General features: G+C 42.2%; 1 protein-coding gene across 2 annotated transcripts; it reads right to left on the bottom strand.

Annotated features, from left to right (window-relative positions):
- Window positions 1-36: 36 nt before the first annotated feature.
- Window positions 37-7470, bottom strand: VHL (von Hippel-Lindau tumor suppressor). 2 transcript variants are annotated; one of them, XM_081072135.1, is made up of 3 exons: window positions 7064-7470; window positions 4710-4832; window positions 37-3330 (listed from the first exon to the last, which is right to left on the bottom strand). In XM_081072135.1, exons 1-3 carry the CDS (start codon window positions 7401-7403, stop codon window positions 3134-3136), a joined length of 660 nt encoding a protein of 219 aa, XP_080928261.1. In that variant the 5' UTR covers window positions 7404-7470; the 3' UTR covers window positions 37-3133. The 2 variants fall into 2 exon arrangements, with proteins under 2 accessions (XP_080928261.1, XP_080928262.1); XM_081072136.1 differs by lacking the exons at window positions 37-3330; window positions 4710-4832 and adding an exon at window positions 5721-6236 and having other exon boundaries at window positions 7064-7454.
- Between the last annotated feature and the right edge of the window lie 8051 nt (window positions 7471-15521).

Here is a 15521-nt window from a genome sequence, read left to right as displayed (position 1 = left end):
ACACTGGTGGTTCTTTTTTTAATACTTTTTTGTTTTAGAGTTTTAGGTTCACAGCCTAATTGAGAGGAAGGTACAGGGACTTCCCATATACCTCCTGCCCCCACACGGTCTCCCTCTGATCATCATCCCCCGCCAGTGGCGCATGTTAGGATTGATGACCCTGCATTGACACATCCTACTTTACCTTCGGGTTCACTCTTGGTGTTGTACATCCTATGGGTTTGGACAAATGCATGTCACAGACAGTATAGTGTAGTGTAGTAGTAATTAGTGTAGTGTACTATATGACACATCACACAGAATCATTTCACCGCCCTAAAAAATCCTGTTCTGCCTATTCATCCCTCTCCCTCGAAACCCTAGCAACCACTAATCTTTTTACTCCATGATTTTGCCTTTTCCAGAATGTTGTCTAGTTGGAATCATGTAGTATGTGACCTTTTCAGATTGGCTTCTTTCACTTAGTAATAATATGCATTTGAGTTCCCTCCATGTCTTTTCATGGTTCACAGCTCATTTCTTTTTAGTGCTAAGTAATATTCCTTTGGATGCACCCCAGTTTATTTATCCATCACCTACTGAAGGACATCTTGGTTGCTTCCAAGTTTGGGCAGTTATGACTAAAGCTGCTATAAATAAATATTCGTGTGCAGGGTTTTAGATGTTTTCAACTCCTTTGAGTAAATACCAAGGAGCACAATTGTTAGATCCTCTGGTAAGAGTACGTTTAGTAAGAAAACTGCCAAAGCGCCTTCCAAAGTGGCTGTGCCATGTTGCATTCCCACCAGCAGGAAGTGAGAGTGCCTGTTGCTCTGTACCGTCAGCATGTGGTGTTCAGTGTTCCAGATTTTGGCTTTCCTAATAGGTGCCTTGTGGTATTTCATTGTTCTTTTCATGTTCATTTCCCCAGTAGCATATGATGTGAAGCATTTTTTCATATGCTTAGTTGTTCTCTGTGTATCTTCCTCAGTGAGATGTCTGTTTAGTTGTTTTCATGAAAACACAAAAAACTTTGTTCCCAATGTGAATACTTTACTTCTTAATACTTTTCTGTAGTGCTTAAATTTTTTTTAGTCATATTTCATTTAAGAGAAAAATAAAGCTAAAAGAAACGTTGTTTTAAAAAAAATCCAGGTTTGGAAAGAGGATTGAGAATGAAGCTAGTTGGTTGTGTCTGCTACCCCCCTCCCCACCTTAAGCCTTTAAACAAAGGCAGCTTTCACAACTCTCCAAGAGAGAAGAGCTTGGTTAAAATAACACTACACACACCCTACCTATTTCCTTTACTCAGCACCCTTTAATGTATTAAAGAACAGCTTTTTTTTTTTTTAACTCAAAATAGGAAATATCAGTCTCCTATGGTCAATACATTTAATACATTCATAAGACTTCAAATGAAAAACGTTCATGCTACAGGTCTTCAATCTTCCTTGGACAACACAAAACACACTACTCAAACTGCATGTTTTAACAAGAGGAACACGAAATCTCATTTTGACACAAAGACAGGTTAAAAAAATAAAACCAATGTTGAACTAATCCAGCACCAGCAGACTTCCTTAAATCCCCATCCTACCCCACCCTTGAACAGCTGCCTTCTGAACCCAATAATTCAACAAAAAAATTAGATATTTAGAGGTGTGTCATTGAATGAGTCCTACAACGTGCTTTAAAAAAAAAACAAAAACAACACAACACACTTATTTGCAGAATGTTGGAAAAGGGAAGTAATATTGAGTGAAACTTAAAAGCATAGTGGGAAAACTATAGGGCATTTGTTTCACTTCACTGTGATTTCAGAGCACAGGAATTTCTGCTCAAAGGTTAGCATAAAGAACTAAAGATGCCAAGAAATATCCTAACATTATTTACAAAAGGAAGCCTGTTTATAATACCATGGAAAAATATTAAGTTATAAAGTTAAATGAGAAAGAATACAAAACTGTATGTATAATGTGATCTCAACTATGTAAAAATAAACCAAAAGTTGCCCTTTAAAAAAGGTTAAAAGTTCAAAATGTTAAGTTAGTGGTTGTATTTAAGTCGTGTACCCACAGTGATCATTTTCTTCTTTAAACTTTTCTGTCTTCTCCAAAATTTTCTCTACTGGATTTTTTAAACTATTAGTTACAAACAAAGGAAGCCTGACAGAAGTATTCCACTGTGTGTGAGGAGTAACTTCCCAGAAGTTAGAGGGCTTCAGCCTCTCCTCCAGGCAGGTGCAAAGTTTCACCAGATCCTGCCTGATGGAAAATGCTGAACCAAACAGAAATGTCATACATTTACAAAAAGAAACAAATGCCCACACTTGGCAAAAACCTATATACAGTACAGTAGTAGCTCCTTAACACTAGAATTAAACAAGAGGACAGCTATTTTCTCCCATTTTCTGTGCACAAGTCAAGTTTCAAATAAGCTATCATCACAGTAACTTTAGAAAGGTAATCCTGGTTTATAAACAGAAATAAAACAGCACTGTAACAATAGTGAACAGAAAAAAGTGCAAAACTTAGAAAATTATAAAAAGTGCTTTCTATAAAAATGATTCCTTTTAAAACATTTACTGTATACACTTTAAGGTCCCCCTTACCCCCCCCCCCAAAGAGCAAACACTTTCTACCAAAGTATCCATTGGTTTGTTCATTCAACAAACACTGATGAAGGCTCATAATGTGCGAGGCACTGGGGTCTCAAAGAGGAAACAGATCTGTCTGTCCCTGCTTCAAGGACACTTGGTCTTCTCCAAGTGGGAGGCAGACACATCACCAACCATAATACAGCAATTTAAAGCAGACACCACTGCTTACTTATAATCAAAGAATATGCTACCATTCTCATTGAATTACTTACACAAAAGTCCTTACACAGAAACTTTCTTGACTTACTAAGAGGCAAAAATGCAACTACTTTCCCTTGATAAATACTTCTAGAACAGGCAGGCATTAAATTACATTTGTGATACTTGCCCCTAAACATCACAATACTGAGTGAAGTCAGTTCACTTTCTTTTAAGCAATGGAACATTTTTCACTCCAAGAATGAGACAATTTGAAACTGAAAATAAGTGACCAGTCCTATATCTAAATCAAGATTGGTCAATTCCATAAAAAGCTGAGACTCAGGAGTACAAATTTCAATTAAAATCTTCAGTCTCCTCTTCCATCCGTTGATTTTCAATATGCTCCTGTGTCAGCCGCTCCAGGTCTTTCCTCACATTCGGGTGGTCTTCCAGATCTTCATAGAGTGATCTCACGATGTCCAGTCTCCTGTAATTCTCAGGCTTAACTAGGCTTCGGACAACCTGAAGGCATCGCTCTTTCAGGGTGTACACTGTACAAGGGCAGAAAACCAAAATCTTCAGCAGCAGACTCAGGCAGGACTTGGGACAAGGGATGAGCAAGAGGCTTTGCCAACTCTGGCAATTACATTTACTACCGATGGAGCTTACTTTGGGCAAAGAAAATGAGTACATGGGTTGTGGCAGAGTGTAACATGATGGCCCCAATGGACATCTCGTGGTATTTACGACCTTGTGTAGTAACTTCCCGTTGAAAGTGGGCTGGGCCCGTGACGTGCTTTAATTTAATAACTGAATGTAGGTGAAGTGACACTGTGGCAATTCTGGGTCTAAGCCTTAAGAAAGCCTGGCCACTTCCATTTTTATTCTCTCAGAAGCCCTGAGTTACCTTGCAGAAGAGACCACACAAAGAGGAACAGGCACTGAGACTACCTGGGAGGGAGGCCCAGCCCTCTGCCAACCTGCCAGCAGAAGGCAGCCACACCAACAACTCCCAATGAGCAGAATAACCACCTAGCTGAGCTAAGCCCAGGGTGCAGCATTATGAACAAATCAAACTGGGGTAGTTGTCACCCAGCAATAGATAACCAAAACAGTGGACAGTTGGATTTTGGGGGAACTTAATCCAATTTTACACTCACTGGGAAAGTTATTCCTTAAGGGTACCCCATGAGGCAAAATGTATTCCGTCTAACCTATCAATGGTCATTTTTGTCTACCCACTTCCTTAAAACAGGGTCTATACACACATATTAGTTTAAACCTTATGAAGCTGCAGGTATTTGGGGTTTTTTTTTAACCCACAAGAACATCAGTTTCTTAGGGTTCAACCTAATAAAATGACTTGAGTTTTAAACAAATGGTAAACTAAGAGGTTAATGTTCAATTTGGTGATTTTTTTTAACCCCTAATTGGTACTGTGAGCTTCACTGGGTTAAATAACATTAAAAATTATATACTAGAAGTCATATAAATAAGCCATGATATTTCATTCTCTACATTTTGTTCTTCCTCTGAGACTCCAAGGTGTAATTCTGCTCTAAGGTCAGAGAAACAAAATGCATTCACAATTCTACAATCAGAGATTTTAATGTAGCCCATCTCTGACAAGCCCAAAGAGCTTTTGAGACACCACATCTTTGCTCAATACAGAGCCCACAAATATTAGGTTGGTGCAAAAGTAATTGCGGCTTTTGCAATTCTTTTTAACCTTTAAACCGCAATTACTTTTGTAGCAACCTAATACATTACTTCCATTTTATTTGTGGTGGAGAATAGGACTCTGAAAGCTTGAATACCTTACCTAACAATAGGCAAAACTCAGTAAGGGTTTGGATCCCACAAATGGCCTATCCTCTACTGAGTACAACATCCTCATCCTTATGTTTTTAAAAGGATGGAACATCAGTACCTGGCAGTGTGATGTTGGCAAAAATTGGCTGTCCATCAACATTGAGAGATGGCACAAACAGTTCAGTTTGGTTAACCAGAAGCCCATCGTATGTCCCTGCATCTCGGAAGAGCCAAAGGTGACCTGTTAAGACAAGCAGAGGCTGTTAAGTAGCCAGACACCTATTTCCTCCATGTCCCTGGACTGACATTGAAATACTTGCCATTCTGCTTAAATATCATACAAAGCCCTTCCAGTAATATTATCTTATTCAATCCTCACAATAGATCCATTTACAGACGACAGAATAGATCTGAAAAAGCCAAGTGACCTGCTCAAGACAACAGGACCAGTAAGCAGAAGAGCATGTACTTGAGGCTCCAAATCCCACCCCCTTCTGCCACCATGGAAGAAAAGCAAAGTATATGAATTGCAAGTCACACCAAACACGGCAAACTAAAAGAGAGGTCACCAACTCCTCAAATCTGAGCTTCTCAAAAACAAGATGGAGAGAAAGAAGCTAGACAGAAAGGGCACGTTCTACAGGAACAGAGGAAACTAATCTATGATGTGAAAAATCAGATGAGTGGTTGCCTCTAGGAGTGAGGGGACTGAGTGGAAACGGGCAGGAGGGAACTTCCTGGGGTGATAGAAATGTTTGAATCTATTAAATGATCGAGGTGTTGCTGCATTTGTCAAAACACATCAAACCCTAAGATCTGTGCATTATACTACATGTAAATTATACCCAAATTTAAGAAACAAATACATCACATTAAAAAAAAAAAAAAAAGGAAGGAGGGAGGAAGGAGGCAAACCCCCAGGCCTACGACGTTGAAGGAGAGAGGAGGTATCTCAGAATAAGTACAGCAAGTGTTTCTGGGACATAAACTTACTTGAAGATTTAGTAGGGAAATTTAAGAAACGTAAACTGGTAATTTTTTTATTGTGGGAAAATACACATGAAATTGACCATTTAAACCATTTTAAGTGTATAGTTCAGGAACAGTACATCCATATGATAAACGTTTCTTTTTTTTTTTTTTGGCCTATGAAGATTTATTACTACTGTGTTTTCACTATCAAAAACTTAACATCTCCGTCTTTCCTTCTTGCCTTTGTATGAGGCTAAAAGAGAGACACTGGCTACTTTGACAACCTTAAAGCAGACTCCAGGAACGTCACCAACAGCATGACCTTTGCGACCAAATCCAGCAACCAGAACTTCATCATCTTCCTCAATAAAATTCAAACCACCATCACCGGGTACAAGGGCTGTGATGCGTTTTGCCATTCTTGGTCAGCTGGACCCTGACACACTTCCCGATGGCAGAATGTGGCCGGGTGGCTTCGACCCCTACTTTTCCCAGCACAATTCCCTTTGCATGGGAAGCGCCTCCAGAAGGGCTGGCCTTCGGGACTGTGCCCAAATGGGCTTTCTTGTACTGCGGGTCATGCCCCTTGTGATCCCATCAGTGACTCGGAAGCTTCCGGGCAGAACGAAGACAGGAGACCGGGACACTTGCCCGTCCGGCCGACACCACAGGCCTGAGCAAAAAGCCACATGGTCATTTTTCAGAAACATTTTACGTTGAACCGTGCACTGATAACTTTTGGAGAAGAACACAAAACTCACACAATTCTCTAGACAAAGCAGGAGATCAGAGACACGACCGCTGGGTGGCCTTTCCAGAATGCAAACCTGGCAACGCCACTTCCCCGTTAGAAAACTCTCCGTGGCCCCCATTTTCCTAGGGGCGAAGCATCACCGTCCTCCTCCATCACCGCAGCCCTCCTCCTCCTCCGAGCTGCGGAGCGCAGGCCCTGGCCCCCGCGGACCCCGTCCGCCCCGGGAAGCCCCCCCGGCTGACCGCACACGCGTGCACACCCCCCTCCCCGGGCGGGAGCGGCTCCCGGCGCCCGAGCCCCGCAGCCCGCTGCGCTCCGCTCCCGTCGCAGCCGTCGTGACACCGGCTTGTGCTCATCGCGGTGCGCCGGCCCGTGTCCCCCCCGGACTGTGTCCGCCTACGCGGACCCGGCCCCCTGGGGACATCGGGGGACGCGACCGTGTCCCACACACGGACCGAACCAACGGCCTCCGGGGTGGGCACTCCTTTTAGGGGCAGCGCGCGCGGACGGGGCGGGGGGTGGGGGGAGAAGCCGCCCGCACAGCAGAGCGACCCGTCTTGGAAGAAGGCGCGGCCGCCGACAGGTCCGCGTGGGTCCGTCACTACCTCTCCGCGGCCTCACGCCCCCGGGACTAACTGGGGACCGTACCCACCACGGCAGCCGCCTCCCCGGAGGGGAGGGACGTGGGGAGTCCCCGCCGCGGGCAGGCGCCCACGCGCGCGGCGACGCCAGGGGCGGCCACCTACCTCGGTAGCTGTGGATGCGGCGGCCCGTGCCCGGCGGCAGCGTGGGGTAGGGCTGCGGCTCGCCGTCGAAGTTGAGCCACACCGGCAGCACGACGCGCGGGCTGCGGTTGCAGAAAATGACCTGGGACGGCTCGCGCGAGTTCACCGAGCGCAGCACCGGCAGCGGCCGCCCGGCCTCCATCTCCTCCTCGGGGCCCGGCTCCTCCGGGTCCGACTCTTCAGGGCCGGACTCGTCCGCCGCCGCCTCTTCCCGGCCGTACTCTTCGGGGCCGGACTCCTCGGCACCCAGCTCTTCCGCGGCCGCCTCGGCCTCCTCCACGTCCCCCGCCTTCCGGGGCATTACCTCACGGAGCCTGGACAGCCCGGGTCTCGACGCCGGCGGGGCCTAGGGCCGCACGGGGCGGGGCGTGCGTGCGTGCGTGCGTGCGCGTCCCCGACAGGCGTACGTGCCGTGCGCGCGCGCGCGCTGGGTCGGGGAAGGAGCGCAGCACACCCTGGAAGGGGCCGGCCTGTCGGTGCTCCCGCGCGGACGGGTCCTCCGGCTCCACGGGCCCCACCTCCCTGAGGCGGTGGGTGGCGCTAGGACCCCGGCGCCCGGCTGATTCCTAGCAATTGGGTTTTTCCCCTCTTGTCAGCTTTTTAAATTTTCTTTATGTTATAAACTCCGCTGCTTCTCAAGCCAGTAGGGGCAAGATTGGTCCTTGTTGGGCCACGTACTCCTGACCAGGACGGAATCACTTCTCTGTCCCCCCTCCTGTGAGTGCCTGACACAGCGTTTCTGCAGCTTCATTCATTCCCTTAAGAACTTCACGTGTTTTTGCCCTATTTTCCCTACTATCTGCAGTATTATTGAATCATTTTCTCAAGTCAAGGTTCTTGTGCCTTATTTTGGACCACAAAATTCAAATTTTGTACAGAAGAGTACAATAAAGTAAAAAATTTCCCTCGAATCCCAGTTCCCCTAGCCCCCCAGAAAAAGTCTCTGGAGGCAAGTATCACCAGTATTTGTGTACTTCCTTTCAAAGATATTCTATGCATATGCAAGCGGTTAAACAAGTTTGGGAAGAAATTTTCTTTTTAGTTTTTTATTTTATTTTTTTTATCAGTTTCAGGTGCACAAGACAAAGTACTACTTAGACGTTTGTCACTTATATCCCTCACACTGTGTGGACCCCCCCCTTCCCCCAAGGGAAGAAATTTGGTATCACTACCATCAATGGAAATTCATGATCCTTTGCTATAGAGGAGTGGAACTAAATTCAAAGAAAACAAAATAACAGTTATTATATTTTATCTGTTGTCTATCTAGGCTCTGAGCCTACTCTTGATTCAAAAGGGTCAGCCAAGTGTTAGATGTTAGATGCCAAATGTTAGTTGTCAATCCCACTTTGTCCTGGACATACGTCATAGAAAAATTAAAGGAAACTGAAAAGTGAATAAATTTTCACACTGTAGTCTCTGTGCCCTCCGAAATTCACACCTACATGAGTGTGAAGTTCTCATTCCAGGTTTAGCTTTAGATATATGCGATCCTGGGCAAAGCTTTAAATTCTCTGAGCTTTTAATTGCCCATCTTTGAAACTGGCATTTTGGAATAAGTGGAAAAGCGTTCAATGCCTAGCACATAGTAAGCACCCAACAAATAGCAGTAGTTATTATAAAATGAGTTAAATGTACTATCTCTGCCCTCAAAATGCTCTTGGGCTACTGGGCAAGCATACAGGACATGTTATAGTCGTGTGATATTGATTGTAAAAGAGCAGGTGGAAGGTAAGTGGCTGGACCTGAAAAGAATCAGACAAGTCTTCCCAGGAAGAGTTATATCTGAGATGGACTTTGAATAAAGATTAAGAGTTTTCCCTTCCTATCTCCCACCATACAAATATCCATCCTGGATGTCAAATCAGGGTTCATGCCCCCCAGGAGAGAGGGAAGACCCCACAGTAGGCACTGATTCCCCAATCCAGTTTGCTTCTCATTAGTTTTATACCCATTGCCTCCAAGCCCAGAACTCCTACCACTGCCTGGAAACGCACCTGGTAGACCAGGCAAAAGAGGGCCAAATGTTTATGTCTACAGACTAGCACGACAGCCCCATATTTAAAAGAAATGGCAGCGAAAAGGGAGCAAACTGACTTTTTGATTTGTTTTTAGCTATACCCTTGGTTCTCAATCAAACCTGCAGCGGGTTAGATTTGATTTTCACCCATCTAAGCAAACTCTTTTCAGTTTCTTCAACTGCCTCACAAAGATTGATACAAAGTTCCGGGAACTTAATTGTCAGTCCTCATATGCAGTTATTTCCCCCCACTGCCCACTGCCATTTTCTGGAATGTAGTTTTATTACCTTTATAATTAAACTAAATCGGTTTCCCCCACCCAGTTTTATTGAGATAGAATTGACCTAAATCAATTCTTAAAAGCCACAGATGACTGGTAAGGAGGGAAAAACAATCAGATCTACTATGTACAGAAAACTATGGTGAAGATTTAAGAAATGAGACATTCATTTTTGGGAGATTAAAACTACAAAGTATAACCACTCATTTCTTCATTCATTCTACAAATACTTATTGCGGGCCTACTATGTGCCAGGTATTGTGCTAAGTGTTAAGAATATTGCAGAGAACAGTCATGGACCCTGCCTTCATAGCACTTCAATAGAAGGGTAACACAATGCTCAAACAATCACAGAAATAAAAACAAACTTGCAATTATAACTAGGGCAACAAAGGAGAAACAAAGTGCTATCAAGGCTGGAGGTTTGATGATCAAGGAAGATGGTACACAATTGTGTAATTAAATGTTCAGTGATGTGTAATAAAGAGTCTAAGTGAACAATCAGCATAGAAATAGCAGGATTCAGAGGGTTTCACTTTAGTCAAAGATGAATTTCAAGGAGAAAGAAAAAATGTATCAAGTGCCAGGCTCTGTACTAATCATTCCATGTGCATTAAAGCTATGTCATTCCCTTCATTTTACAGCTAAGGAAACTGAAGGGTATGTAAGGTGTGAAAAGGGTGGTCAGAGGAGAGTGCTGGATCAGAGAGGTTCATCATCTGATGCCTTGCAGGAAAATGGCACAAGTGAATCTGAGGAATGGGACATGTCTACAAAGGAACCAACACTCTGAGCCTAGTTACTTTGCCGTGGGCTCTCCCTGGCAGTGCCTTCTAGATATGGCATATCCTGATGGCCTCCAGCAGGATTACATGACCAGCAGTCATGCTGGACTTCCAGCGATAACGAACATCAACATCGAAACATTTGTGGAGAACCCCAAGGAAGGACAGGAATTCATGTTAAATCAAATTACAATGGCTCAGAACCAGCATAATTCATAGGGTTCATGCAAACATACCCTTTTGTACTCCCAAGCTAGTGAGTGAATCATACCACTTTGATACTATAGAAATGCCTACATCCCTAAAATCAGAGCAGTTGTTTAAACACGGGCCATAAAAGTGATATTGCATCAATGTAAATAATGTGTATAAAGATCATTTCAAAGCAAGGAAAACATGTTTAGGATATACTAAATAAAACTACAAACTGTATTGTTTTACAGTACACTTTCCACTATGCAAAAACAAACAGAGGAACAGAAGAAAATGCACCATTGTGTTTTTTTTTAAGTGACTAGTTTTTTTTTTGTTGTTGTTGTTTTTATTTTATTGGGGAAGGGGAACAGGACTTTATTGGGGAACAGTGTGTACTTCCAGGACTTTTTTCCAACTCAAGTTGTTGTCCTTTCAATCTTAGTTGTGGAGGGTGCCATTCAGCTTTAAGTTGTTGTCCTTTCAGTCTTAGTTGTGGAGGACGCAGCTCAGCTCCAGGTCCAGTTGCCGTTGCTAGTTGCAGGGGGCACAGCCCATCATCCCTTGCGGGAGTCGAACCGGCAACGTTGTTGTTGAGAGCGTTGTTGTTGAGAGGACACGCTCCAACCAATAGAGCCATCCAGCAGCTCAGCGGCAGCTCAGCTGTGCCATGTTCAATCTTAGTTGCAGGGGGCGATGCCCACCATCCCTTGCAGGACTCAAGGAATTGTGTGGTTGAGAGTCCACTGGCCCATGTGGGAATCGAACCGGCAGCCTTCGGAGTTAGGAGCATGGAGCTCTAACCGCCTGAGCCACCGGGCCGGCCCCACCATGTTTTAAGATAACTGGTGATTTGTCCCCCCTTCTACTTTTCCATCTTTTCTAAATTTTATTTTAGGACAATATATTTTGTCTTATTTATATTTTGACCAATTAAAAATATGAAGAAATAAAACAATAAAGCAAACACTGATGATCTCATCATATAAAATTAACATGTTGTCATATATACTTTCCTTAAAAAAAATAAGGCAAAAATTCCCATTAACTTCCACCCTGGCCCCATTTCCCTCCTTCCTCCCCAGAGGGAACAACTGTCATGAGTTTGATGTGTTATCTATCCAGGACATTCATTTTCTTCTAAGTTTATTTTACACTTACATATATTCACGGGTAATCATCACTATAATCAAAATACAGAATATTCTATCACCCCCAAAACTCTTGTGGTCAAACCCTACCCCCCAGGCTTATTATGCCTTGGCAACCATTGATCAATCTGCTGTCCTATGTCGGTATAGTTTTATCTTTTCCAGACTGTGATATAATGCATTCATACGGTATGTAGCCTTTTGGGTCTGGCTTTTCACTTAACATAATACACTCGAGACTCATCCACATTGTAGTATGTAACAGCTTATTCCTTTTCATTGCTGAGTGGTATTACACGGTATTACACACACCACCTGGATGACACTGACTTTTTTCCAGTTTTTAGCTATTATAACTATAAACACATACAGGTCTTTTGTGTGTGTGAATATGTTTTCATTTCTCTTAGGTGAAAATCACCTAGGGGTGAGATAACTGGGTCATATGGTTAAGTATATGTTTAACTTCATGAGAAACTGCTAAACTGTTTTCCCAGTGGCTATATTGTTGCATTCCCACCAAAAATGTAGCCTGTCCAGCTGCTCCACGTTCTTGCTTGCCCCTTAGTATTGTCAAATTTTTGTTTTGGTTCCTTTAAAAAAAAAGTGTCCATTCTAATAGATCATATAATGGTATCTTGAAGTTGTATTTTGTATTTCCCAGCAACTAACATGCAACAGTTTCATGAATTTGCCTTCCTTTTGTCTTCAGTGTCATTTCAGGTATTTTGTCCATTTATTAGGTTTTCTTATTGCTGAATTTTAATAGTTCTTTATATAGTTATCCAGCCTATCTTTTAATGCTTTTTCAACACTAGTGTACACTTATATCTATATCTACTGATGTATTTTATAATGGTAAAAAAAATTTTAAATCGTAAACCAAAACAAAAAAATCTGATTTCTACATACATTTTTGGCCTATGGTATCTTTCCTATTTAATAAATTTGATACTGCATTGGTCATGTATGTTCTTTGTGTTTTCCTGAGGTTTTCTGCAAATATCATTTTGGTGTCCTTTGGGTTGCTTGGGGAAAATACACTAAATAATGATTATACTGTAAGCTCCAAGAGTAGGAGCCATGTGTCTGTTTCTCACCATTTTATCTCAGTGCCTCACACATAGTAGACATACAATGTATTTAATGCTAATGAACAACTTCCTAGGCAAAGCCAAACTGAATTACTTATCATTTATTAAACTGGAACATTTTAATTCTTAAAAAATTATATTAACCAAATTGGTTTCCCCTTATGACACACTTATTTTCCATGTTTACTCTTAGTCACACTGGGATTGTCACATTGAATGAATTCAGATTTGAGGATACATCTCAATTCAAAAATGTTTTATGAGGAATATATAGAAATTCTTTGTACTAGTCTTGCAACTCTTCTACAAGTCTGAAAACTGCTTTACAAAAGTTATTTTTGAAAAAATGTTATGGTTGAGAAATATGGATCAAAGCCCAAAGATGCCAAAGGAAACTCTGCCCCAGAATTTTTCAAATGCGTATGGTGATATCAATGGATGCTATTTAGCTACATGACAATTGTCCTTTTGCTCTCTCAAGTTGTCAGAGACCCAGGGAGAGGCTAACAAAGGAAACAGAAAACCAACATGGCACATAAAAACAACTTGGGAGACCCTGAATGGCTCTGGCACTGCACCAGGAACAAGGAAACCTGGGTTTTCGTGTTGGTTTTGCCACCATGTAACTGGATGAGCATGTCACACATCTGGGTTTGTTTCTTCATTTTTCAACAGGCAGGAGTGGCCTAGATTCTCTCTAAAATTCTTTCTCACCTTAAAGTTCTGTGAGTTAAGTTCCAGCTAATCCTAACCTTTGGACAACCTAGAGTACAAGTTAGCTTTTCTTCAGGAAGTAAACGTGAGAGCCCTAATCCAATCTGATTTTTGTTATATAAGCTCCTTGACAGCCACACTGCCTTTAGAAATCAGCTATACTATTGCAGTTACTAATGGCACCAGCTGTCTCCAAACTGTCAGAGTAAGTTTTCTAACACACATTCTCCAGAGAAGTGGGGGCAGACCTTTTCTTGCAGGCAATAGTATGAAATTGAATGAGTACCAATGCTGGGAAGGAGCCTAGAAATGAAGAGGCTTTCTATCCACTTAGTGTGGCCTACGGCAAGATGTTTGTGAACATGGGTTTAGCCTCATGAAATAAAGGTGGAAAGTTCAAAATATTGAGTGATTTTGAACTTTTTAAGTGAACTAAGTGAATTTTAAACAAGAGCAAGATGACAGAACTTGGTACATTTCTAACACTAAAAAAAAAATCAGTTCCCTATTTCTTCCTGCTTCTGAAACCCAGTTCGAGCTTACTTTTAATTAGATTGAAAACTGTTTTATTATCAAGAGATTTGTAGTCTATTTATGCCTAATAGATTTGCTGGTTCAATCCATTACTCTAGTTTTTCAATAAATATATGAATTAAATTACAGGTTGAAAACAACTGCAAGTGTAAGGGAGTGAGGAGGTTCCCTTGAAGGCTCTCATGGATAGCAGATAGATTTTTCATTATTTAGCTCATTTCCCACTCAGGTTAGAAAATAGGGAAGTCCTTCATAATCATCCTTCTTCAGAAATCATTAAGATTTCATGAGGAAAGAAAGAGAAGCACAATGTAGGTAACTTCCCTACAACATGGGAAGAAGAAAAAAATTCAATCTAATTTTTCATTATGGTGAGGCAACTGAGAACAATTTGGAATCAGATAATCTGGGTATACTTAGTCTCTCTGAAACCCCCGTCTCCTCATATTTGAAATCAAAACAACTATCCTGTCAACATCTTGGTTATAAGGAAACATTGTTAAAAAAACAAACAATGATTTAGTAAACATAGGTTAAAATGTAAAATATAACAATCATCCTCAGTGAGAGTGAAATGTTAGTACTGGCAGACCACGATCAGGCATACTGCTGGCTCGATTCCAGATCACCACACCCAACGAGCATTGTAATAAAGGGAGTTGTAATCTTTTTGCTGGTGGAGGGTCTTGCCTTCAATTTGTAAAAAAATGCAACATCTGTGACGCTCAATAAAACCAAGTATGCCTGTGATTAGAACCCTAGCTGCGCAAGTTGAAGTGACACATTGGGAATGAAATATATGGCAGCTTAGCATAACACTATTTATGGACTGCAATGACCTGTGAGCAGAGTAAAATCCCGGTTTCTAGAGCCTGACCAAGTAAGGTCTTTTAGAAGGGGCTCCAGAACTTTTGGCTCCAGAAGCATCTCTAACCCAGAGACAACTACAGGAAGTGCTGGAGTTGATTACATTCCGTAGGCCAAGACTTCCAGAAAACACAACGTACTGTTAAACCTTCAGAGAAAGGAAGCCAGAAGAAGTGAAACTAGACAATATAGATATCCAAAGCAGTGTTTGCCAGATACAGCAAGGAAAACCCATGAAGCCTTCATTACCAAAGGAAGGATGGTGACTAGGCATTGAAGCCTAACATAGATGTGTGTGATAATTTTAAAAGTATCTAATACAAGTATAGTAAAACAGCACTGGACTAGGTTTGAGAAAATAAGTTTCAGATCTGGTTATACCACATTCCGAAGTAGAATGGTCAGAGCAATCTGAGTCAGGTAGGTATAGGTTCAAATCTTAGCACCTTCATTTAAATCGTATGACTTTGGACAAGTTTCAGCCTCCCTAAACCTATTACATGGAGATAAGAATGCCTACTTCTTTGGGTTTGAGGATCAAATGAAATAAAAGTACATAAAGCACTTAGCACATCTAGTATATGGTAATGCTCAGTAAGTTGTAGATAATACTGGATATATATCCTTGAGTGAGTCAGACCCTCATTTTGTAAAGGGGTGAGAACACAGGAAACACTCTGACACCTTACAGCGCCAGGAAAGATGGAGGAGTTACTACTAAAGGAGGACGACTTAGTTTACTTGTCTCCCATACCAAATGTTACCAGTTGCTCTCCTTACA

The sequence above is a fragment of the Rhinolophus hipposideros genome (genome assembly GCF_964194185.1).
Source record: "Rhinolophus hipposideros genome assembly, chromosome: 14".
NCBI lineage: Eukaryota > Metazoa > Chordata > Mammalia > Chiroptera > Rhinolophidae > Rhinolophus > Rhinolophus hipposideros.
Note: the sequence above shows the minus strand (reverse complement) of the source record. Positions and strands in the feature narration are given on the sequence as shown.